Consider the following 27,033-nt stretch of genomic DNA (forward strand, 5'->3'; position numbering starts at 1 on the left):
ATAAGTGTCAGCAACATAATCATGCTACGTGCAGGCATCCTACTCAGATGCTTAAGCTAAGTAAAGAAATAAAGAGCTCAGCAGAGATTCTTTTTTACATTTCTAGATAAGTGAAAATGTTATACAGAAGGGAGGCTGAGTGGGTGACATGACATCCCTCTTGATGAGATGAGTTTTCAGCCAACAATGGAAAAAACGAGGAGTGACTCTTCTGTTCTGGCTGGAGGAAAAAGGTCATTAGAGAGGCAGTGGGGGAAACAGCTGAGTCCATATATCGTGATGACAAGGTTTCTGCAGGGAAGACAGCGATAGCCTATAAGCAGGAGCAACATATAGTGCTAGCAGAAAGAGCCCAGGCGGTTTCAAACACTGAAAGGTCACCAAAATGGTTGTCCGAAATCCAGATTCTGTCCTACTAATGACATCAGAGCGTTTATAATTTACCTTACATAACAAACACCAACTGAACAGTTGTAACGTGAAAGTCATGGATTTTTATCAACTTTGTGACCACTGGAAACATCAACAACACTGATAAGGTCAGGGACACAGATGTCTGGATCAGCCTCCACCCCTCCTATGACTGATGCTATTGACAATGAAGTCACATTTTTGCAGTATGAATTATGATGTAGTGTGTTTACAGGACACTGGGTCATGTTACAAACAGCTGTGATAAATGTCTTACGCTGCTGTATGGTTGTTCTACAGCCCACAAATACTGACACTACTCATACTTTGTAGTATAGAGCAGATATTTATACATGGCAGGCAGTGAGTGTGTGATGATATGATGATCATTAATATTTTTTGCCAAATCCTCATGTGAAGTGAGTTGCACATTCAATTAAAAGCTTTGACCCAGGGCGTTTAAGAAAAGACAACTAAGTGAATTCTAAAGAAAGATGCTAAAAGCCGCATATAACATCTTCTAAGATTAAAAAGCTGCATTGTTAAAAAATATATATATATATATTTCTTTTTTTTTTTCTTGGCTCAGCCTCTGATGTGAGCTGTTCATTTTTGGCCCCATGGCACTACAATTTCTTTCAGATGTGTCACTTCTAAAAAGTAATGAATATGCCTAATATTGGAAAAGGTAGGGGGATTCAGGGTGCCTTGAGACTCTAATGGGTTGAATGATTTTGTGCCCACAAAAGTATTATTTGCTAAAACTAAGTGATTGCTTTGATCCAGAACACTTGTGAGGAGACTGGAGAAGTCATCATTCGTGATTGATCAAACCCCTGTTGCATAGCCTATATCCATTATATGCCTTTAGGTGGTTTTAGGTGAAATATTTTCAACCAGGGACAATTGGAAACATCAATGAAGATTCTCATCACTTTCAGTAAATTTAAACATGACTTTAGAATGGCTCACTGACTGTCCACATAGTCAGAGAGGCGATGTGAGCCCTCCTGCAGGAAATTCCACCACGAGGCCTAATAACAACATGCCAGATTGTCTCTGCTCCCCAGAATAGATCAGACAGTGAATGAAAGGAACAAACCCCTCTATTATTTCCATAAATATTCACAAATTGATGATTGAGATATTTTTTTTTTTAATAGGGAGATTACAGTGCAAGGCTCAGTTTAGCTTATGGTCTAACTTAAAGCAGTGTTGACCTTGAACAGCTCTCATAATGTAACATGACTTGGGGGAAATTTAGCCTACGTCCCTTTTTCCCGTTGTAATTTTAGAAGATCATCATCATGGGTTGCATCATGTGGTGGATTGCCTTACAATGACATCAGCCATGCCTAAAATCCACTGGTTTCATGAATAGAGTTTTTGATGAGGACACACTCAGCTGCAATAAGCCAGCTTCATGCTCTACTATCCAAAACGTGTTTTAATTGGGTAACCCTTTCATCATGTAAAATGTAATATGTAATATGTGATCAAAAGAACTGCTAGCTAAAACAATACTAAGACTGCTTAGTTAGTGGTGCTTGTATTCCTCCCGCTGAGCTTTATCACTGAAATATCTATGAGATTAACCACCCACTGCTGCTGCAAGAGCTGATTAATCTAACGACATCATCCCTGAAGACGTTATCCACATAAACTACGGCAGAATGAAAGGGAAGCCTATGTTAACCCTCAAACAAATAAATGGGGTATTCTTCAGTCACTATTTTAAGTCCTCACTGTAAAATATTTTCCTTTATACGGGGGGTCGGGGCGGTAGGGGGTTTGAATTATCTTTAAACAACCTGCACAGAGAATGACAACTGTGTAAGTGCTGACCTGGTTGCATAAGCTTTCATATCAATAAAAGTGTCTTTTCGAGGGTTTTGCTGTCATATTGATAAGAAATGCTATAACAAGCGCTTGTCTTTTGCACCCTCAGTCCAGTATCCAGTATGCCCTCATACAGTAATTGTACAGTTTTGGTTATCTAACTTTATGCTTGATTGTGCTTAACATAGACCGGTTGTCTTTAATAGTAGTCCCTTATTTGTGCCCTCGCGCAAAAGCAAAAGCAGTGCCCGTTGTTGAAACAAGATGCCTGCAATTCAGCACCCTTTAACCTTACACCTCGAATTTCTATGCAAATGCCACTGGCCTCTTCTTTACATTTGCATAAAAACTCATCCTCTCGCACCAACTCAGGGGATGTTAGTGATGCTCCAGCAAGCTCTGGTTGGCCCTCACAGTCAGTTGCCATCAGCTCAGGGGCCTCTACTCCCATCATATGCCATTTAACCTGCTCCTACATGTATATGCCCCCACCTCAAGTTTCAGCAACGAGTTCTCATGGCATCCGCTTACCATTCAAGTACTGCAGCTCCATATCAGTTTCAACATTTACCGCAGCAGCCTCACCAAGCTTTTCTTGCCTCTGTCAGACAAGACAACCTACACATCACAGATTGAAGGTCCCTCATTCCCTTATATCAACCATAATGACCCCCATGAGTTTAGAATGTTGAAGATGGCTTTCACAAATCTCCTTCCGTAGAAGGGACCTGAACTGTTCAAGTTTGACATTTTTTTGGATCATTTTTATCTCCTTTATCGTTCGCCATGACCAAGACTTTTACCACAGCAATGGCAGCCCTGGAGTCTATGCTTTCACGTCCAAAAGATTGTTGAGTACACTCCCTGTAGAGCTAGTTTCTAACTTTGCCGAACATTGCTGCTCAGCTGCTCAAACCTCTCACCACAATCTTGGTTCCATCATTCAAACACTTGTTGCGATGGTATTCAACCAACGCTGTGGGCTGTGTTAATCTGATGACATTCTAGAGGAAGTCTGGTCTGATTAAGTGCATCCCACTTTGGGTGGTGCAGTTCATTTATGTAGCATAATAGCTGAGTGTCTTAGTCTCAAACCATGACAGCCTTAGGTTAACACCAGGAGACAGTGTTTTAGTCGTTAATGCGCCTGAGTTTCTTTTAGAGCAGTTTCCCAGCTGTTAAAGAGACTGTCTGTCCCCAGACCTTTTATTTCAAGTAATCCAAATATAAAGAGATATGGTGAAAAAATAAAAACCAAATCTAAACTATTTAAAACAGCTGCAGCTAAATTATAAAAATGAAATGTGTTGAATGAATCCCTCACATCCCTCTAAAGTCCTATTAAAAAATTCTAATATCAGATAAGTATTTTGATTTACTTTGTTCAACTGAAACCTAGCTGTGTCAGGATAAACGTTAGTTCAAATGAATCCAGTCATTTCCATACTCGCATCAGTCAAGACACTGGCTGAGGTGGAGTTGCAGCTATTTTCAGTTCTCTTATCGACCCTAGAGCAAACTGAATTATAACTCTTTTGAAAGTCTTGTTCTAGTTTTTCTCATATGGTTTTGCAAACCTTTCTTTGCCAGGAGTGTTACAGTTTACCACCCTCCAGGCCCGTATACTCTGGATTTAACTGAATTATCAGATTTTAAACCATTTTTAAACCATTTTTAGTCCTTAGAAATGATATTATAGTTAGGTGTTTAAATATTCACATGAACATTACCGGCTTACTTTTTTGAGTGCATGAGAGGGGAGGAAATCAAAACCTTGGATACATTTTAAAATGTGTATTCATTTTCTAAAGATCAAGACCCCCTACATCTATGTAGGCGATATTTCACTGGCAGGAATGCATTTCCACACTGAGCCCAGCATCATGAGTCAGGGCATGGTCATCATCAGCTTTCCTACTGTGTGTGTGTATTATTCACTGACCATGACATTTAATTTAGATCATCACTGCTCACTTTACTCAAACATTTAGTTCTGAATAAAGGAGCAGGGGTTCTGAATAGGGGTGGAGTTTGGAGGATGTTCAAAGGGGTCAGAAGTGGACAGGATGAGAGTATTTATATCTATACTGCTTCAGGGTCCCAGATGAGCAATTGTTACGAGGCCCAGAATTTCAAGCAACGGCCCTGTAGAAGAATAGAGCAACTTTTATAAATAAATCCCCTTTGTTTAATTTTAAGCTTAATCCACATAGATGCTGTCTTGGAGGATAAATATCCAACATAATCAATAAAGAGTAAGTCTTTGCTCTTTATGGCATGTTAAAATTTTAAATAACAGGCCCACACAAACTCTTCCTTTTTGCCTTTTGTAGTGAGGGGATATCGATACTCTTTCATGCACGCATGCACGTCGTGAGCGCGCATGCTTCCACATGCTCCGTAAATTCCTTCTGAATTGCAAATTTGATACCCACTGAATGTACGCAGAAAGTGTAGCAAGTGGGCGCAACAACACTTTCTGAATCCGCTTCCGGAGTGCCGACGACACCGATGCCCACAGACTGATCACAGGGCTTTTACCCGAACAGCACTGAATGGTAGCAGCTGAGAGACGGGTGCGGAGCGAGGCTTTCCAAACCCGCAGGATTTCTCACGGCTCACGGACTGGAATGCGCTTCTATATATATCCCCATATACGGATGACAACCTCCAAACAATCCTACACTGAAAACTTTCGGCTCTACATTTGACGCGGAGCTTTCTTTTAAGATTATATGAGAGCGGGTCCAAGAGCAGACATGATGCAGGTGCAAACTGTGGGCTAACGGTGGTACTGACATGACTTGCTCGGCGCTGACGCGTTTCACTGCCATGCCAACCCTGCACTGTCAGATGCCATTTTATTCTGCGTTATCCCAGCGTCCGGAATTCTAACGAACTGGGCCCTGTTTGTGTGATTAGAAGTTCGTGAGACTGTAGCAAACAAGCTGGTACAATGAGAAGCTACGCTGCCCCAGACATCGTGCGCAATTTGTGCTGAAGCTGTATGGGTCCTGCGTACTCAGGCTCCCGGCGTCCACTTGGAGAGGTGTGCTGCGGGGCTACAGCGCACTGGCTGTCAGCTTCACATCTGGACCGCTTTGGTACTGTCATCTGCGGCCTGTTCGGACTCTGCACTCCCTGAACTTGTGGTTTAAGGGGGAAACTGATTGAGCTCGCCTCGGATGGTGTCGTGTTAGAGGGAAGGGTGATTATTATTTTTTTTGGCCTGGACTTTATCGGTGATCCACTGGAACACCGAGGTCCAAAGCTGGACTGGCTGACTACTCATGGAAAAAGCGCTTGTCCAGCTATGGATTTTGCGTAGCTAAGTCACGCATTTTTAAAGGCAACGCTAGGGTGACATTGCAGTCTTCTCATTGCATCGGTTATTTCGTCGTCCGACAAAAAAACAAAAGAGTGAAAGTGGAGTATTGTCCGTCGTACGTATCAACGCAGTGGGATTTCTACGTCTGGTCGGCGTTCCCCCCCACCCTTCCCGCGGTGACGGTTATGGGTCGGAAGCGGTGTGTCGGTGCAGATTGTTCCAAGATGGCGGCCGGGTGCTGCGGGGTGAAGAAGCAGAAACTGTCGGGATCGCCCGGGTCGGGGGGTCCCGGCGGGGTGGGGGCGGGAAGCGGGGTGGCAGGAACCGGACATTGTGGCTCGGAGTTGGGGATTGGCTCGTCGGCGACCGTTGCAGCAGCGGCGGCGAACGTGAGCAGAGCCAACGGCCTGGGGGGACCCGGGGGTAACGTTAGCGGCGGCGGCGGGAGCAGCGGGAGCGGCGGCACAGCTCTGTCCACAACCCCGGCCGGTTACACTTCATCCGGCCTCTCCCCGAATCTCAGCGCGGGACCTGGCTCGGGAAGTGGAGGCAGAAAAATGGTGGTCTCGGCGGAGATGTGCTGCTTCTGTTTTGACGTGCTTTATTGCCATCTGTACGGATACCAACCTCCGAGAACACCCAGGTTTACAAACGATCCCTAGTGAGTATTTATCTCCCTTTTGTTGTCACAGCTCGTCTCTGTACTCATCCAAAACAAGCCTCTTTCAGCAAGCACACTTTGACGGGGGGTTTTTATTTTGTGTTTTTTTTTGCATGGAGATTCTGCTTCAGGTTTACACGCCACGAACTGTCACATCGAAACATAGTTTTCACTCGTTAAAGAAATCAAAAACGTTAAAAAAGCTCTCGGCTTTAATGTGGTTTGAGTTTCAAAGTGAAAAAAAAAGGGCCTTTTTGTCGAGAGTCCCCGTGCCGGCCTGCAGCAGCACCAACCAAGCAACGATTTACCTTGAATAACGGAAGAATTGTGTTTTTGTGTACGCTGCTGCAGACTCTCTTAGCAGTCTTTAACAGATTCGCTGTAAGAATGCGACGAAAAACACATTTTGTGATGCTGTCTATCCAACTCAAATAACACTGGCTAACGTTAGCTAAGCCTGTTAGCTACTCTTTTTTTTTCTTCTTCTAGCTAGCCGCTAACACTCAAGCTAAGATAAAAAAAAAAACAAGATAGTAAGATAACATCGCTTGTTTTGTTTCTTTTCACCAGTGACAGATTCTGCATGTGATAATATTTTATTTTAACGGCTTAAATACAACACACATTGAATAAAGTCAGCGTTATTAATCTTTTAAGTTGCCCTCGTTGAACTCTGGATTGCCACATAGCAAGCTTAGCTTCGCTAGCGGGTAGCTACATTAGCCTAGCAACGAGGCATCAATGAGCGAAAATGTATTAATACCGCAAGTCTTCTGTGGCATTACGACCATTTAACAGCTCTTTTAACTTGTTAGTTTTACAGCAGGTAGTTGTTACGTAAATGAGTTGTCTATTTTGGTTTATTTAACCGTGACAACCGAATTAGCATTAAACAACAAAGAAAATATGGCTAAGTACTTAGCAGTCATAGTTATTATTTATTGCAACATATATCTTTTTAATTCGTTGGCAGCGCTGAATCATTATTATAAAAAACAGGGGGTTGACACTTGAAGAGGTCACTTGACACGTGTTAATAAAGTTCACTTTTATACTGCTACATTTCTATATTCTGCCCGTCATCCTCTGAAACATGTTGACCCCACCTCATACAGGCGGTGTAATGTGAGAGCCTGTCGTGTGACATACATTACAGGCTGTGGAGGGATTGCTTACACAGCAGTCATATCTGACATCCAGTTTATCGACCTGTTATTGGGGAAGAAACTTTGCGTTGGCCTTTTGATTGGGGCCATGTTTAAATGTGACACATTTGCCACAGTAGGCTACTTGATCTTTTGTTGAAATTCACCTTTTTTTTTGTTTTTTTGTCTGACAAATTGCAAGATGGTCGAGCATTCAGTATTTTAATTTCTCATGCAGACAAAATATTCAGCTTCAATTATTTAAAATGACTACAGTGGGCCATGAGTGGTGTTAATTTAGGTGAATTGTGTTGGAATACTCTCGAGGGGATTCCGGGCGTTCATTTTCCATTAAGGGGAAAAACCTGACATTCACACAATCCTCTGTCTACTCTTGATTCGTATCAACATTTGTCTACAATGGTATGGCTGTATTGAAATATTTCACATGCTAACCTTGACTTTTAACCCACAATGTTCATTCACCATCGCCTTTAATTTAAACAGTTTTCTCAAAATCTATCTGTAACCACTCTATCTAGCGACCATCTCATAATCATCTTCGTAAACTACAGAGGAAAGACAGCACATTCAAATGCATTAACTATTCTAAACTCACAGTGGTTTGGCAAATAATGAACTGACTCATATAACAGAGCTCACCGTCTGGGACATGTCAGCTCACCATACCATACCATGTCTTTGGCTTTACCTAAGCACATCACATGCCTGTGTCAAGCAAATGCAAATTTAACTATTTTGTTTGTTAGTCACCAGATTTTCCAATATGTCAGTTGACTTTGGACAGGCTTACTTTATAAAAGTCCACACTTATGTGAGCCAACACAGTTCATTTTCATTTTCAGTTCAAGTGCTTTCTCAAAGTATTCTCCATGTGTTGCTCTGGTGGGCCAAATTAGTGTTGCCATATCAACTAAAGCTAGTGTCAGTGTCTAAATGTAAAAAAAAAAATCACCAAATAACCTAAATTCTAGTCTTTCCTTATATCCATGCTAAGCATTATGCCTTCATAAAGTTAAAAAATGTTGCAAGTTTAATAAGGATAAGTGCCTCATGGCAAGAGGATGTAGGACTTAGTCAGTCAGGGGTGGGACAGCTTTTTGTTGGGTTTCTGATAAAGTTGGCCAAGTAACTTTAATCGGTAAAATGTGAGGCTCATTTAATATCAAGTTTAAGGTAAATGTGTGTATGCTCGAGATGCAACAATTCTCAATATAATATTGAACTATTCTGTAAGGCACCCAAGGTTAATACACGTTTGTGAATTGCAGTTTTTCTTTTTAGCGCACAAATAGCTTCCATGCATAGTATTCTCTCTGAACCCCCCTCCCCGAGTAAATATCCATCACTATGCCCTAAAGTTGGATGAAGCTTAAACACTGATGTCGGAACACACACATTACTTTTAAATAGAGTGGTGAGTAGAGGCGGCAGTTTGAGGAAGCACCGCCGTCTGTCAAATCAGCGTTCCGGGGACATTCCGGTTTCAGCTCTGAGAATAATGACACGGAAGAGAAAACAGTGAACAAAAAAGGACTGCCTGCAAACATTGTTTTACACATGTCACAGAATCAAATGGAAACACAGAGTTTAGTTATGTTAGCAACCGACTGCAGCAGGCTGTAATGTTACTAACTAGGGATGGCAATTTCAGTCTTCTTTTTTAACCAATAGTTGAAAACCTTAACGATCAATTAATAATTAATGAGCTACAAAATACATGTCTTTTTCTCAATTTACGTTTTATTGAAACCATTATAGCAGCACAGTAGTTACTTGAAACATTAATTCATTAAATACAAACAGTTTGAACTAATAAAACAAAAAAGGCTCTCTCTCTTTTAAATGTATGACTGTCCTTAATTAACAGCACTGCTAATTAAGGCCAATTCCACATGTTGAATCGGCGTCGGTGGTCGTTGAGAGGAATCTCTCAGATTAAGCCGTTCGGAGGTTTCGTTTTTCTCCAGCTCTCTCCTTGAGCCTGCCGCTGTAGTATCCATGCTCTCACTCATCAGTGCAGTTTCTCCTTATTTGTCAGCTCCGCCTCTTCTTTTCTATGGTGACTGACAGCGGTGTGAAAAAGGTTTTCTCGTATCATAACAACGTACTACAGCCGCCTGGAATGGAGAGTTGTTTCCTCTCATGCATGCACAGAATGTATGTGGTGGTTGCCGGTAGGCTGTAGTCTTTGCGGTGCGTTCAAGTGCAACTTTTTGGCCAGGACATGAGGCGACGTGAGGCGCACAGGCAGCTTGGCGGTTAAAACATTTTTAATCAGTTAAATTCTTAATGGTGATTAATCGATTGATGATTTATCATTAACATCCCTATTACTAACATGAAGCTACTGTCTGTTTTTAAACACAGCCACCAGCTGGTAACTGCATGATGCAGAAAGGATTAGAGTGAACAGAGAAAAAAGAAAGCAGCATTTGAAACAAAGTTACCTAATAAAATGTGAAAGAATGTGGGGGGAAAAGTAAGATACTGTCTCCTTTGTACAGTGGGTCTACATTGCTCTACTCAAACGCTCTCTTTTTCACTGAGACTATACACCAGGAATGTATATTAATGGAAATAAGTTGGTTTGCTTGAAGAGAGAGTTTTGGAACAAGAACAAAAAGAAATCAAAAAAAGTCTTAACCCCTGGCTGTTCCTGAAAAAAAATGCCAAAAACAACAAAGAATGAATTGCCAAATAAAAGGCAAAACAGCCTGGGTTGTCTGAAACGAAACTAGAAACCCTGCCCAAAAAACAGGCTGTGTATTGATACAATACGATACACTTTATTGTCCCCTTAGGGAAATTTGTCTTGGACTCAAAGTGCTGCCAAACATTCAGTTGCTTCCACTCGCATCACACTCGGTGTGGAGTTTGGTAAGCCGGTAGCCACCAATATGAAAACTCCCACAGAAAGAGAAACTCCCACTTATGGTCTGTGGCGTCCTCAACTTGTCCTTCTCTTGGGGCCATTGTCAGATTGAATTATTGAAATGCTCAAGACCACTACAACGTTTGACTTGCACACTGCTCTGTGAAGTCTGTAAAGCAATGCAGTGCCTAAGATCAGATATAAAAAAATAAAAAATATAGACAGTGCTACTAAAATTAAGCTAAAGAAACCAGTGCTTCATTTAAATATACCCTTTATTTTTCAAAATCATTGTGGTTTATATATCTGTTTTATTTTAAAAAATGGCTCTGGTGCATCTTGCCTGCTTGTTGCCAGCTCCCATAGACTGAGCAGTACCCTGTTTCAAGCCACAACTTTTCTTTTGATCTTGACCGCTTCTCACCATGTCTCCAATTTTTTTTTTTCAGTTCAATTCTAAAAACTTTATTTGTCCCCGGGGGGCAATTCAAAGGCACACAGAGCAGTAAATTAACAACAGTGCAGGTAGACGAAACATTTTAAAACTAAAATATAAAGTTTCAATTTAAATACAACTTAAAATACAAAATATAAAAAGAGTAGATATAAGTGGACAGTGATCGGACTAACATATGTAAACAGAACTATGTGCAGTAAACGAGAAATAAATATACAGAGCTATGTTCGAGTAGGCAAATACTAAATGATAAGTTATAAGGTGCTTTTAGAGGGAGTCAAAGGACGCCTGAGTCCTCAGCAAAACTGAACAAATGTCCGCAGCAGTAGCCGCTCCAAAAAAATCATACCAAAATGCTCACTTTTTAGTGAAACATTGCTCTACCCTGCGTTTAACCCCCTCTGATTACAGAGCATTATCCTTAGTCGTTTTTACTGAAATTATTCAACATTTTGAGCCAACTACGGACAGTTGAGTGACAACGGTGTCAGTGCCAGCTTAATGTTTTAAGAACCGGACTTTGTTAGCCAGCAGGACTGCAAACAAATCTCTGATACCCGTATTATTGTAACATGAAGACTTTTGGCTGTGAAGGCTGTCTGTCAATCTCACACAATAAAAGAGAGGTTACCAACCTTTCAAGATGTGAACTGAGTAGCTGCAAAGGAAGGACACTATAATTTTCAGCTAAATTGACATGGCAGCGTCACAGTCTAAGGATCCTGGCTATGTACTCTGACATTTCGGAAACCTTGCTGTGGGATCCTGTGTGCCAACCATCCCCCCTGCTCGACCCCCAACTGGGAGTCCTGAACGGAGGTGGTGGTCACTCAGTGGAGGAAAAATCAGCAGTAGACTGTCTGGCTATCCCCTACCACTTCTCCTCAACAATCTCTACACAGCGAAGCAGGACAAGGCCCCGCTTGGTCCCCTGTTAAGGTCCTGTCAGTGCCCCAACCGATTTTGCTTGCTGGTCACCAAAGTCTGCTCAATGTGCCATGGATGCACCTTTTGCTGCTGCGACATCCTTCTCAACAGCTGCTGCTGCCTCCTTTCCACTTGCTGTTGCTGTTCCTGCTCTTGATCCTCTGTGGTCTCCTCTTTGCCTGTTTCTCCTGCTACTGTCCATTCTCCACTTGCTGTTGTTGAACAAGGCAGCCGATCCACCTCATGACAGCAGAGTAAACAACTGAGGCCAGTGGGGAGGCTCTCTTTCTCCCCACAGACTGCTTATTGAGTTTGTTAACGGGTGCTCCGGCAAACACCCTCACCTGCAGCTGTAAAAGGAACGGTCCCCCTTACTAGAACATTCACCTGTCCAGACCTCCACCTTAGCTGTTGAGTCCACTCCGTTCTGACGTCACTGACCACGCACTGTCTTCTCCTCGTCCACTCCCCTCCACCACCATTCTGATCACTGGTGACTCCATAATAAGGAATGTCTGGTTTTGCAATGCCCCCACATTCCCTGGTGCTACTGTCCTGATTATTTTGGAAAAGCTTCGTAACACGCCGCCTTCATTCCCTACCACCATCACTAGCTGTATTTTTCAAGTGTGCATCAACAACATTGTCCACTCCAATCTCTGTTGAGTGACAAAAGCGAGTGTCTCTGCCTTGTAGAGCCCCCTCCTTCCTCATTCCCTGTCGGTTGATGCGAACGACAGAGGAAAATAGAAACTGGGCGTCGGGGTAAAATGGCGCATTGCGCTGTGTCGCTCGTGGGCAGTTAGGACACAATAGAATAAGGCTGATTTTGTTGCTGACGCTCGCAACGCATGCTGTTAGGAGAAACTTTTGGAGTTTTTAAAGCAAACGGGAAAATTCATTTTTATCTCCGGGCCCTGCATGTCATTGTCCAACACTGCTTGATTCAGCAGACCCCTTTACCTCCACTACTGGCTACAGTCCCCCTGCAGAACTCCTTTTCCATAAAGTCAATCTGTTCTGGAATCGGCAGTCTCTTTTCAAGATGGACTGACTTCACCCGAATAAACCTGTTTCTCGGGTATTAAGCACACACATTCAGCGCACAGTGCACTCGATGTGATTATATTTTTACATCTGATGTCATCCACATACCGGCCTCCCCTTCTTCATCTCCCCGTCCTACACCCAGCTCATCCATCATCCCAGTAGCCTCCTCCCACTGGCCTCATTCATCACTCACACCTCAACTGGTTGTGTCTCCAATAGTCACTTTCATTTCAAACTGACATTAAAAAAAAAAAAAAACACACACATTACTTAACTCTGTCAACTTGTCAAATCTGGTAATCATGGTGGTCTTGTCTGAAATCCTTACTCAACATAACTGGTGCCGCCCTCTCCTATAGCTCAGGTCATATCTCTCAAACAGACAACAGCTAACAAATATCAGCAATTGCTCCTCTATCCCAAGGCGTACCCCAAGGTTTGATGCTTGGTCCTTCCTTATTTATTCTCTATACTCTTGGATAAATCGTATACATTTTCACTGTTACGCCTATGACATCCAGGTCATCTTCATCACTAATCAATCACCAAAGCAACCTGCTCTGGTCTGACCCACTGAGTCAAAAAAAAACCTGGATGCAAGCCAACTTCCTTCAACTAAACTGTGACAAATAATAATCATCGGTCCCAAAACCATTGATAATTCCACCCTATTGCCATCACACATTTCAACCTTCAAAACATTTTCAACTTTCGACAGAAACCTCTCATGTCAGTAATATCATCACAACTGCGTTCTTCCGTCTGAAAAACATAGCCTGTCTCCCACATGTGAGACTGTATGGACCTACAACAGTTTAGATCCCTGATTTAAAAAAAAAAAAAAAACACCTTGTTAGAACTGCTAGAATTGCTCATGTTGCTTTTTGTGACATTCATTCAAAGATAATCAAAGGCTTTCTCTACCTCTTTCCAGACTGTTAATACCAGATACTTAAAGAATTTATTTGAGTAATTTGCTTCTTGTTTCCCACGCCCTCTCAAACAACTAGATGCTACTAGGGGGGAATATTTTCTCTATTGGCAAGGTGAAATAAAATGCCTCAAGCTCACATTCCATGCAAACTCCCTCCAGTATTTGTATTGTGTTAGTTTATAAGATTATTATTTAAGCTATTGTTCCAGTCTTGACTTCTAATTCTTTTCCCTATTTTTCTTCTCACTTCTTAACAATAGTTTGCTTCTGCTTTTTTTTTTCATATCTATTTGAAATATATCCTTAAGCTGTATTTTTATTTTGAAAGTGCTTTACAAACTCGTGTTAGTTCATCTTTCTGTACATGTTTTAAAAGATAATTTCTCTCTAAATACTTTAAAAAGTATTTCTGATCCTCCTGTTTTAAAGCTATTGCAACACCAAAGGTAGACGCGTGAATAAGAAAATACATTGTGAAAGTACCATCGTTTTTACCATTAAAGCTCTGCTTACTATCCATCTGATATTGATCACCATCTATACAGATCCTGCCTTACTTTGTTTTCCAAAACACAATAATTGTTTTAAAACATTTCATCAAATCTTTACTAATGTTGACGCCCATATACTTAAATTATATTCTTATTTAGCGTAGCTTACTTGTTTTCCTGCAACTAATGATTCACATTTATTTTTATTTAATTTGTATCCTGAAACTTTGCTATGTTCATCTGGTTTCATTAAGTTATGTACTGATTCTTCTGATGATGCAAGATAAACTATTACATCATCTGCATAACGTGGCAGTTTGTTTGTTTTCCTTCATGTATTCCTTAAAACCTACATTTTGTCTAACTGCTTCTGCTAGTACTTCAATATACAGTAGCTGGTAAATAAAAGAGGGGAAAGGGGAGGTCCCTGTCTGGTTCCTCTTTGTATACCAAATCTTCTTGACACTGTACCTTGTGTTTTTGCTTTAGCGTTTGGACTACTGTAAATTGCTTGAAGCAATGACTTAAATGTCTCTTCTCATCCAAAACTGGAGAATCTCCATGATGGAAGGCCAATGCACTAAATCCAAAGCTTTCTCCGCATCTTGTGTTAATACCCAGAGGGCTTTATCTTTTTTATTAACATGATCAATTCAATTTGTAGTTCGTCTTGTATTGTCTGCCAGAATCCTTCATGGAAGAAAGCCACGCTGACCTGTGTAAATTATATCTGTAATAACGGCTTTTAATCTATTGCCTAATATCACTGACATTATTTTGTAGTGTGTATTGAGAGGTGATATAGGCCTGTATGAGGAACACTGTGCAGCACCCTTTCCCACACTATGATTAAGTGTTATTATTGCTAATTCTGCCCATTTCCTGTGTCTAATGCATACATGTAAGCTTTTAGTACTTGTCCTTTAGATTCTTTTATAAAATTGATTTGTAAATCTGCCTTCTCCTGTTTTCCTGCTTTCACTACCTGTATTTGTTGTTTCCTTTCCTATGCAGTTATTGCTTTTATCCCTTTGGTATTTTTCCCCACTATTACTCGGGGTAGATAAATGTCAAATATGCCTAAATTTGGACGCTATCCATTTTTAATTAATTTCTATACAAAGACTTGGAGTAATTTGCATGATTGAGCTGTCGTTAATTTAGTAATACTCCCCTTTTCTATGAGTTCATAGGCAAGAATCTTAAGGGATTTTGGTCCTCCTTCATAACTTTCCTTTCACATATACCTCAGTAATCTTTCTATCTGTACTGCTGGTGTTCTATCTAATTTGCGACGTTTCTCCTTAAGTTTATTTTCCTCTTCAATACTACCCGTCTCTCTGTGTTTATTCTCCAATAGTTTTATTTCCTCTAATAACTGTATTGGTTTCTTCTGCATTTTTTTTGTGTGCAAATAAGTATATGATTATATGACTCCTCATGACTACTTTGGCTCCTTACCACAATATAGTTAGATGTATTACTGTGTCATTTATTAATACATAGTCAGGTTAACCTCCGTTATTTATACATTCCTTATCCTGTAAGAATGAGTTATTTCATCTCCAGAGAGTTTTTACCATTACTGATTTTGATTGTTATTTTAGGTGAAACCGCAGCTTGATCACACACATTTATTGATTCAATGGTACAATTTTTCCTTATGTGGATAATGGTTTACTCGATGCAATTTAGAAAAGTACCTTGAGACACGGATTTTTCTGCATTCAGGGCTGCATTTAGTAGAAAAGGTACATCTGCTCCTCCAAATGGAGGATCATATGCTGAGAGCTGTGACTCAATATATGTGCAATTACTTCAAGGAGTGCCAACACAGCATACATCTAGTAAATACTTCACTTAATTTTGACTGCAAGAGGACTGACGGCTCGCAGTAGCACTGCTGCAGGTATGGTAGCATAACTCTCCAGCTAATTTAGACTGATAACATTTGGCAACCTTAATGTTTTTTAAAATTAGTCACTTTTGTTGATGTTGGTGTAATACTATCTTGAGTTTTTATAAGCTAACATACAAGTGTTTAAGGCTAGTGTGATTTTGTAGCTAAGTAAACTAAATTAACTTCCAGCTCTCAAACATGTTACATTTGTCATACATTGTGTGTTGTGGTATACTAGAAATTTATGTTTTTTTCCTACACCAGTCTTTGTCCCTGTCAATCCCACCAGAAGAACAAGAAGGAGAACTTTTGAAGGAAAGGTAAAATGAAGCCGCAGGACAGTTGCCATACAAAGGTTTTCTGAGGTCCAGCAGGGTGAACCGTCTCTTAAAAACATCAAAGCCTTGTGACCATGAGACTGCATTGTTTTTGTTTACACTCTTGGCATTTGTCTGCTGTAGATGTAATGTTCCTTTGTACATTTTGAAATGTCTTTGGTATTTACTTAATGAGATCTTTAAAGTCAGTTTTTTTGGTGTAAAACGGATTCATATTTGAAAAAATAAAGTTCAAGATATGATCAAAGAGATGTCTTTTAGTATTTTTCTTTTTTCCTTTTCTCTCTCTCTCTCTCTTTTTTTTTAAACTAACATTTGCTTTTAAAGTCTTTCACACCCAAGAATGTAGTCCTGCAAGCTCAAGACGTGTTCCATATACAAAAACCATGTGCAAGAAAGGCTGTCAAAGTGAAAGGTGTGGGGATGGTTATGGTAATTCACTTTTCTTCACAGGGACACACTCGGATCATTTCAAACTTTTTCCACGTGCTGACCTTTCAAAAAAAGTGCTTCCCTGGGGTCAAGTGTTTTATTCTGAATTTGGTTAAATTGGCATTATGAAAATTTGACGGCTGCTCTTATTGGACGAAGAAACAGTCTGAAGCCCTATAAGCCTCTGTAACTTGGCATGTGAAATCCAAACGCTGGATAACCAAGTAGAGATAAATCCATTCTGTCCGATCAGCTTGTCGGAGTGAAGATTAAAAAGATTTGCCTTACTCAAGGACTAATCAGTCACAGCACTGTCCTGAATTAGAAAGCCAGTTCCACAACGTATGTCATACTGGGTTGTAGTTTGAGGCTTGTCTCAGTTTTGCTGTTAGATCAGTCAATTGCAAGTTAGAAAGTTACCCCCCCCAAATAAGAGACTAGCCTTCTTTAAGCCCTTATATTTAGATGCCTTTGGACCAACTCTGGTGACCTGTTTAACCAAACAAAATAGAAAACATGGCTCATTGCCAGTTAGAACCAATGAAGATCCTAAAGAACCAACATTGTGCTATTTTATATTCAAATCTGAAGTGTCCCTATTTGTAAAATCTAACCCATGGTGAAACTCTTTATTTACTAAACCAGCCTCAGGTGTGTCTAAAAGTGCTTTACAATACAAATATGTGGGTTTGTGGGAGAAAATATAACAATACAATATTTTTGGTTCCAGTAAAACTTGATGAAAGCACAAACAGTTGAAGGCTGTGTATGTGACATGTTTGAATTTAAGTGTATATTCATAATACTGCTTCAACCATCCTGATTTGGACAGTGTAGTTAACATTGACTTCAATGCCTACGTACAAAACCTCAAGCATTAAAATGTTGTCATCACATACTCTGCTGAAGCACTTTAAGGTCCTGTCATCTAATGGTGTAATGTCTTTTAAACATTCTGTTTTTACACATGATCAAGGAGAAATTCTCCCATTTCATTAATTTGACTTTCTCACGACTGTTTATCATGCTACCATCCTATGCCTGATAAAGCAGCTCAACATGAAACAGATGTAAAATAACTTCATAAAGGGTAGAAAGTTATTGTTTCCAAACTGAATAGGATTGGGTGGACAGATGGCTCAATGTTATGAACAAAGGCTTTTACTCCTTGGTGTAAACTGATGATGTAAAAGACAGTCACATGCAAATGCTGCCAAATGTGAATGTCAGCTGTGCATATTTAAGTGATGTGTTCTTTTTAACCAACTTTTATGCATGGCATTAAAAGTACATCTGGTGTGCATGTGACTGTCCACCTTGGAAGTGCAACTGCTTTGACTGAACATGGTCTCTTGTTTGTGTTTTTCAGCCCGCTGTTTGTCACATGGAAAATAGGCAGAGACAAGCGGTTGCGGGGTTGTATAGGTACATTTTCTGCCATGAATCTGCACTCAGGACTCAGGGAGTACACCCTTACCAGGTAAGCATAAAAAAAGTATTTTAATCTTGCTGTATAAGAGATGTATTATATATTAATGACGCTGTGATGCATTAAAATGATCATTGAGGGTATTGAAATGACGACCCCTAACATGCACATGTTTTCTATTACAGTTAATTTACAGATGGTTTGGCTGTGCATGGATGCAAAAAACTGCAGCTTCTGTTTCTTAAAGTACTTACTTCTGTACTCATTCATCTATGTGGCTCACACTGTCACACTCTGTGAACTGCATGTTTCATTGGTCTCAGGTCCCTTGATATAGAGAGTCATAGATGTCATTAAGTCTGTTTTTTTTGTTCCAGGGTATTACTGGTAATTAATAAAAACAAAAAAAAAGACAGCACATTATATATTGTTTGAGTAATATTTTCTTGTCAGACAAACAAGAACCTTGTGTTAGCAACACAAAATGTTAACTTTGAAGAAAGATATTCTGGATTAACTACAATATGCCTTTAATGTATGGACTGTTGTAAAGATGATTTAAGAACGTGAAACTTCGACTGAAGACTCCATGTATAGTTTTATTGGGCAGTCTTCAGTGACACAGGTTATACATTCATTGGTGGTTAATCTAAGGATCAGTGGCTCATCCCACCAGGAAACCAGGCAACTTTCAGTTCAAAGTCAGAGCTCAGTATTTATTGAACTCATGTTCAAATGTCAATAACTATTGAGGTAATTTGTCAACAATGAGATGAGTTAAGAGGCAAGTTTGTGTTTAACATTAAACCAAAATCTTGTTTTGTAACCTGAAAATGACTGCAAGAAGAGAGTAAGTCCTTCAACAGAGACCTCTGTGATCGCCTGAAGTAGAATTACTCAGTAGGCTTTCTTGACCTGACGGCAAACAAAATTAACCTGTCAGATACATGTAAACACTCAGCTTCCTGCTGCTAATGTTTACAGACGCAAACAGTACTGATCTGCTGTGAGGCATGCTGAGACCATGCTGGACTGCTGTATGTCTAAAGGTCATCTACATCACATCAGCAATTATAGGCCTGTATCACATGTTGGAAGCAGAAGTGGGAGTTTATCCTTCAAAAAGAGCAAGTTATAGGAGTGGATTTTATTCCAAATCCTGCACACGGTAATCTTTGCGACTAGGCCTCTTTGAACTCGACCATGTAACCTCTTTTCTGCTCTCATCAGGGAATTTTCTTTGTTCTTTATCTCCACAGTGCCCTTAAAGACAGCCGCTTCCCCCCGATGACAAGGGATGAGCTGCCTCGCCTCTTCTGCTCAGTGTCTCTTCTCACAAACTTTGAGGACGTCGGTGATTACCTAGATTGGGAGGTAAGACGCACGCTTCACAGCTGAAATGCTCAGGCATCATAGATACTTAGGACCTAAGCTAAGAAAATAAATGTACATTATTCTAATTATTCTAAGCCCATATGGGCATCAAGAACAGTTTGAACAGAGCAACCCGTTCTTTTCACAACCTTCACTTTGTTTAATTGAGACATTCATTGGCTCAAAATGACCTCTGTTTCTTGTCTGTGCTGCTCTGTATTCCAGGTGGGTGTTCACGGTATTAGGATAGAGTTTTTCAATGAAAAAGGATCAAAGCGCACCGCCACCTACCTACCAGAGGTTGCAAAGGAGCAAGGTGAGAACTATTAGCGGCCCTAAAATTGGAGCGTCATCTGCTTTTTGTAAAAGCTTTGTACTGTTGTGTAAAGTCATACATGTTTTATTTTATAAGGTTGGGACCACATTCAAACCATAGATTCCTTACTACGAAAGGGAGGCTACAAAGCTCCCATCACAAATGACTTCAGGAAGACCATTAAGTTAACCAGGTAAGATGATATTTAATGTATATGACAGTCTAAAGGTATGCTGATTTATTAAGTTGCCATTAATGTGCTCTTAGTTGTCATACTATTATTTAGATCCATGCTCCCAGACATAAATCAAAATAATAGATTTACCTGGTACTAAAGCCTCGATGAATATTTGTGAGAATACTAGATTGTGGCATTCTTTCAGCCAGTCGAGTTGCTTCAGGGGGAATTTCACCAAATTAACACAACATGTGAAAACCCAGTAATATACAAGTTAATTTAAAACATGTTTACACAATTGTATAAATTTCCTCTAGTGATGTCACTAGAGAAAGCACCCGTTAGGTCTGAAGACTAAAAGCTTGAAAATGAGGAAAAAACAGGTCTGAGAGTTTGGAATGAAAAAGACGTGACCTTGGCAGACCTCTGTAGCCTGCTCCTCAGCTTTAAGGTAGTAGCTGCTGCATCATTGCTTTTCTAGATCTAATCAACACTCCTCTTCTGTTCCCAAGGTACCGTAGCGAGAAGATGACAATGGGTTATGCAGAGTACATTGCCCACCGCCAGCACCATCACTACCAGAATGGCATCGGGCACCCTCTACCACCCTACAACCATTATTCCTGACAGCGAGCCGCATGACCAATCATTGGACCTCTCCGCGGACCTTTTCCCAGGAGAGCCCGCCCCCTCCTGGTCTAGCTATTTCTACTACTGTACCATTTTATGATGATAGTTTCCGTTGCCATGCTGTCCGTCTCCCTGACGTTGACATGGCAACGGGTGGCAACGAAGCATCATTTGATTACGGCAAGAAATCCACTCTTCTTTTTCTTTGCCTGTGGTTAAGTTTTGCAGCATATGTAAGCCTATATCAATAACCCCCTACATTCATATTTTTGAAAAATGAAACAAATGCTAGATTTTATTGATCCTGCGTATTTTCAGCAAAACGAATCAGGTGTTTGATTCTGTGGATGGAAGGAAGTCTCTTATAGGGTGGATTAGTCTCGCGCTTATATTGTTCAGGCTTTGCTTCAAATTAACATGACCTAAAACAAATTCTTATTTCCTCTTTTTCTTTAATTAACTCTCCTGACATGTATACCATGTAGCAAGGCAACTGCAGTTCTCAAAGGCTGTGCCGTCTCTATTCTGGTTCCTCTCAAAAAGAAAAAAAGAGTGACTGTTGAGATAGCCTTGTAAACTCTTGTAGTAATGTAGTTGGGACTATATATAATGGGATCTGTATGCTCCAAAGTATAGTGTGTAGGATTGTGATGCCCTTTGACCGGCTTTTGCTGGTAGTGTTTATTGTTAGAGCTCACAAATGTGTGTATTTCTGTGTGTGGATTTAGGTTTTGGTCTGCCACCAAATTGAAACCAGTAGAATAAATTAGAAATTGGATTTATGCTTAAGGTTCCCTACTGAGAGTTTTTGAGTATTTGAAGTGTTTATGTTTGGACTTGTAGACCTTGAACTGCATATTCTAGCCTAGAGCTTTAGTTTAGATATTTTTTCTTTTTGTTGAGCTTTTCCAAATGTTTATCTTGAGGAAGCCATTTTGTCAGAGGAAAGTCGAGACCACACAGATGATTAGTTGATGTTAAATGGGTCTGACTTCCAAGCAGTGGAAGGAGGGGAGCAGGCATAACTATAGTTCCCAAGAAAAAAAAAACAATGCTTTGATTTAGTGTCTGTTGGTTTGTGAGTTTACTGGCAGGGAGTCACTTGAAAGGGACATGCTTTTAACTACTCAAAGCCATATTCTCTTTGTACTCTACACTGTAAAAGTGGTCTGTTGTTTGGCTTGACGTCTTTGCATTCGGTGCCAGTTGACTGGTAGCCTCTAGTATAATCATTCTTCAACCTCTGAATGCAAACTCTTACAGCAGCCAGCCTCAGACGAGGCCGCACCACTGAATGCTATTCGTCATACCTAGCGGTTTCACTCATTAGTCATACGTCTTGTATATTGCCCGTGTCGTCGTGGAAACATTTTCTTGCCTCTTCAGATCATAGCTAACCATTGTCACTCGTCCACTAAGTATGATGTATAAAAAAAAACCAACCTGTCATTTTGAATGAAGACGCACAATGAAAGTGATCTATTTAAAATGTGTCATTTAGAAGTGCATGTCATTGTGCAGATAGTTGATTTAGTTGTTGAAACCGCACCTAAACCGTTCTCTCCTCTAAACTCTTCGCCGTTCAATGAGATCCCGTCACTCTGTGCGTCCACCACACATGAAGTGTTCTGCTGCTGCGTGCTCTGTTTTGTCAGCTGTTTGGCACTAGGTTAGAGCAAACACAGTGGAGTTAGATCTGAATCCTTGCATGGGGCCGAGCGGCTCGCAGTTGAAGTCTACACATTAAAGCCAGGGCTTTGTAAGGACTTAAGAAGCCATTTCCCACCCAGATATGTCTTGTTGTTGTTGTGAGTCACATCCACACATGCTAGACTAGGTTTCCTTTGTTTGAGGAATTCCAGAATGTTTGAGGATCATGGCGTGTGATCCGCTTGCTTTGGGGTCAGTTTAGTTTTGCTAACTGGACATTTTTTGAGAGGTTCTCGTTACTTGACCAACATCTTTTTTTCGTAACAGCCTTTACTAACTGACAGGTTATTTTTTTCTTTTATGCAAAAATGTCAAGGGCTTTTGGCACTCCATCCACAGTAACCCGAAAATGACCCAGATTTAAGTTGTGTTGCCTTATATGAATGATTTAACAAACGATGGGCCAGTAGATGACGCTCTGAGTGTTCCTCTGTCCCATGGTCTGTTTGTTTGCAGCTCATCTTAACACCACAGTGTAGGAAGGGAACTCACGTGATGTTTTCCTCACTTGAATGCGATGAAACGTTCTTATGGAGGCTCTCCTGTATGATTGCGGTCTCCTGTTTTGACATCTTATCCAACTGCTGGTCCTCAATTCTTTCAACTCTTGAGAGGCCCACATACTCCCATACTCCGTTTAAAAACAGTGTCAGACACTGTGGTGGTGTTATTCTAAATGTTTAAACCATGGGAAGTGATTAACATGTATGCCTCTTAAAATAACTACACTACATAAAGATCCAGAGGAACAGTCAGGCGTTTGTTTCCCGGCCCATTTGATACAGCACAACCTGAATTTTTCTGCTGCAAAACCAAATTGACCATGTTCTTTTACATATATGTCTTTGTATACACATGCAATGTCTTTAGTTGCATGTATGTATGAGTATGAGACCTATGGTTTTATCCATGATATGCTTGATCTATGGCTTAGATGCTCTTATTAACCATTAAGAGATTTAAAAGACAAATATGGTGCTATCGGACCTCATATTGGGGTGGTCACAGCTCGTGACTGGTCATGCGGACTCATTGATCATATCATACTTAAAGATGCTGCATGTAGGATTTTCTCTGTTGTTCATGGCTGTGAAGTGAGTCATGACGACATTTTAACATTGAAGGATGGGTTCATCACCGTTAACAAACAGTAGCCCCTTTCATTCAGTCCATTATGGGTGATTTTGGGATCAATTCCCTATGGGAAAACTGACTGATATCTTTCAAATATAGTGAAGAAGGAGGAGTCCCTGCAGCAAACCCATCATAGGGGCTCTGAATGTACTGTCGGAGGTCATCTTTTTCATTTCAGCAGCAGTATAATAAGAGAAAATCCTACCTGTATTACCTTAACTATCCTTGATATATGCAGATCTGTTCAACAGGTGTTTTTTTTTTTTTCCCCCTACCAGTGCAAGTCAACACCCGTTGCAGGTTTGAAAGGACAAGAAGTCACACGTAGCCTCCCTCCCCCTCGATAACTCCCCCACACTGTGGCCCGTCCTCATGGCCTAGTTTGTGCAGGCGTGACGTGTGTGTCGGTAGAAAGTGGCAGTAGTAGTGCTCGTTGCCTCTCCTGGAAAACTGGAGGCTGCTTCTCCCGAGCACATCCTCCGTTTTTTCCTCAAGCTGCTGAATCGTATGACCTCTTCTGAAAAGGAAAAGTTTGAGAGATGTTGACTTGTGAAGATCTCGTCAAGGCCACCACAGTCGCTCTCAGATGATGTTGAAGGTTAGCATCTCCTTTTACGGGACGCAGTGTTAATGTTTTACGTAGAACACGCAGAAAATAGTCCTGCTTCTGTACTGATTAACTGTTTTAAAAGCATTGATACCTCATGGGACGTTATGGAACGACATTAGGAGTTTGTTGTAGCAGATAGTGTTTTGGTTCCATACCAGGGTTAGAGTTCAGCCTCAGCATTCCCAGCGTGTTCATTCTCATATTTCGAGGAATGCTCAAGCTTGTGTTACCTTCGTATGTTTGACTGAACCAAAGATGCCAGCGGCCATACCCAAATGCTGCTCTTCAGGCCTGGCTTCCTGTCCTTCCAAAAGACACCCCCTGCAATTGACAAAAAAATGTTCTTTGTCTTTTTTTTTTGTGTGTGTGTGTGTGTGTGTGTGCGATTTCTCATCTGTCTTGACTTATTGAGCAACCCCATTTTTCAATGAATTTTCATTGAGTCTATCTCTGACGCCCTTCAAGGCATCAAGGATGGTTAAAAATGGTTGCAAATTGTTGTTACTTGTTTTGTTTATTATTATTATTATTATTATTATTATTAGTAATGCTATAATTTACAAAAATGAAAAAATCCCATGGTGTGCCTCCTAGCTTTATGGGTTTCTAAATGTTTTTTCCCTAAAGACCAGCAGTTATACTTTGTATAAAAGATGGATTTTTCCTTATTTTCTATGCCATTAAAGAAGAAAAAAGCCTGTTTTCTTTACTCTGGACCCAGTAGCTGCACTGGTATACAATCGCACTGATAGATGAATATAAAAAAAAAAAAGAATAAATGAATCAATAATAATAATGATAATGACAAATGAAATAAGAACTACAATAAACTTGTGTTTGAAACTTTTATTAAAAAAAACTTTAAAAAAGAAAATAAAAAAAGAAAATGACTGTTTTTGTACATCAAAAATAAATTCTTTTCAAAATAATATTTTGGATCTAGTTTCAAAATTATTTTAGTGGTTTTCTATGTTCTGAATTTCTGAGACACTGACTTCTAAGACGTGTCACTGTACAAAATGAATTATTTCTGTTGCAGTGGCCTGATGGGCTGGGAGGGTTGCCTGGTGTAACTCCTCATACCAACTTTTATTTCTTTTCTTTTTCAATTTTTTGGAACTTTTTTCTGCTTTATAGTAACTTGAAAAATGTCGATGGAATAGTATGAACTGGGAACTTCAGATCCACCCCCCTGTAGAGCTAGACCCTTCCTCCTTTCCTATTGAATTGCTGTTAGTGTGACGCGACTTGAAATGGGCATTTATTTTGACAGTATGACAAAAGAAGAAAAAAAAACACAAAAATAAACACATGAAAAAAACTAAGAAGAAAAAAAACCTGCAAAAGATAAGTGTGGGGAGGGTTGAAAGAATATATATAGAGGGGGATATCTGAGTATGTAAGCAATGGCTGTGAAGATAATGTAGTTTTAAACATTGTTATTACCTTTTAAAGTCATTTATTCAATAAAAAAAAAATACAAAATCGACTGAAAAGAAAACATGTGTCATGCGATTTTCTTTCTAAACACCCACACATACAGTGTTATTTTGTTTACATTGATGTCTTTGATTTATTTCCACACTTTACACAACAGAGTCAGATCCAGAGGACTCGTACACCAAGTCCACAGGGCTCAACAGTGTGGTTCCAGAAGTAAAAATCCCATTCATTTTCTCCATTAGTGGATTTGATGATTGGCCATAATGTCATAACCAGCCAAGGTAGACTGACCACGACCTACCCGAGTGTAGAACGATGGTATATGCTCCTGCATGAGACACAGTTCGTATAGCAACCTTGTTTTAAGAAAAACATTTATTCACAATATTGGGGCAAAGAACTACACTACCCACGACCATAGAGTATCTCTGATTGATTGAGCTTGATGTTACCATAGCAATGTGTCCCACCCATCGGCGCCTTATGCCAACAGATAAGTTTCGCTAGCAGGAAAGTTAGTTAGCCAACACGAAATGTACTAATAACCTTGTCATGCCGCAGAGAATGTAGTCTATATTTATAAGATAGTAAAACACTTGGATTAACAGTATACACACTAACAACGACAAAATTACTTTTAAGACGAAACGATATAATTCACGATGGATGTGGAATGTGTAGTTCCTTGCCTTGTACTTTTGCCTTTTTTTCCAGTTTTTTAACGCCGTTTTGGTGCCAAATTAAATATAATATAATCACAAGTATTGGGGGTAGCTGTCTGTGTTGGTTCCTTGATAAAAGGATTGTGCGAAAAATCAAGGGAGGATTTGAATGGGGAAATTTACTTCTGGAATCAGAGGCACCGAAAAAGTGGGCGGTCACTGTTGAGCTCTATAGGTGTATTCGGACCAAACAGTTCTGGGGACTTCTTGAAGAGGGATGATCCATTAGGGAGTTTCCTGAGAACTGCACACCATGGGGACTTTTTTCTGTCTGCATTCGCACCACCGTGTTGCTGGGAGAGTACCTACTAAGCAGGACCTAAAAAGGTTCCTCTAATTGAGGTTCTAGGAACTAAAATAGTTCATCGTTCCTGTGGGGCAGAATCAATAAAAAAGGGGGAGGGTTCCAACGTTTCCTAGAAGTATGAAAAAGTTCCTGCAGTCCGAAAACACCTCATATGTTTGATTGATAAATGACATCCACTGCTTGACTTCAGGTCCATGTAGTAGAAAAATGTGCAGTTTGCTCTAGATCATATTCTTAGTAAACATTTTGTAACCTTGTTGGTCTTCACCCCTACAATAAATGTTCTTATTAAGGGCTCAATGGCCAGCTGCATGCTTGACAGACAGTTTCAATTAAACTGGATGTTGTATGACAGAAGTTTGACCCTGTAT

At 40.2% G+C, this 27,033-nt stretch overlaps 1 protein-coding gene across 1 annotated transcript; it reads left to right on the forward strand.

Moving 5' to 3' along the window:
- The first annotated feature begins 4,743 nt into the window (after positions 1–4,743).
- Positions 4,744–25,119, forward strand: ammecr1 (AMMECR nuclear protein 1). Its single transcript, XM_020643350.3, has 6 exons — positions 4,744–6,239; positions 18,179–18,289; positions 19,498–19,612; positions 19,838–19,928; positions 20,025–20,121; positions 20,619–25,119. The coding sequence occupies exons 1-6, from the start codon at positions 5,764–5,766 to the stop codon at positions 20,731–20,733; spliced, it is 1,005 nt and encodes a 334-aa protein (XP_020499006.1). The 5' UTR covers positions 4,744–5,763; the 3' UTR covers positions 20,734–25,119.
- The last annotated feature ends 1,914 nt before the right edge of the window (positions 25,120–27,033 follow it).

This window comes from Labrus bergylta, chromosome 14 (assembly GCF_963930695.1).
Source record: "Labrus bergylta chromosome 14, fLabBer1.1, whole genome shotgun sequence".
Taxonomy (NCBI): Eukaryota; Metazoa; Chordata; class Actinopteri; order Labriformes; family Labridae; genus Labrus; species Labrus bergylta.

Bases quoted from the DNA above. Each gene is read 5' to 3' on its own strand.
- ammecr1 (XM_020643350.3), top strand. From the start codon at position 5,764: ATGGGTCGGAAGCGGTGTGTCGGTGCAGATTGTTCCAAGATGGCGGCC. The intron at 19,929-20,024 runs GTGAGAACTATT...TTATTTTATAAG, and splicing joins AGAGGTTGCAAAGGAGCAAG to GTTGGGACCACATTCAAACC. The intron at 20,122-20,618 runs GTAAGATGATAT...TCTGTTCCCAAG, and splicing joins AAGACCATTAAGTTAACCAG to GTACCGTAGCGAGAAGATGA.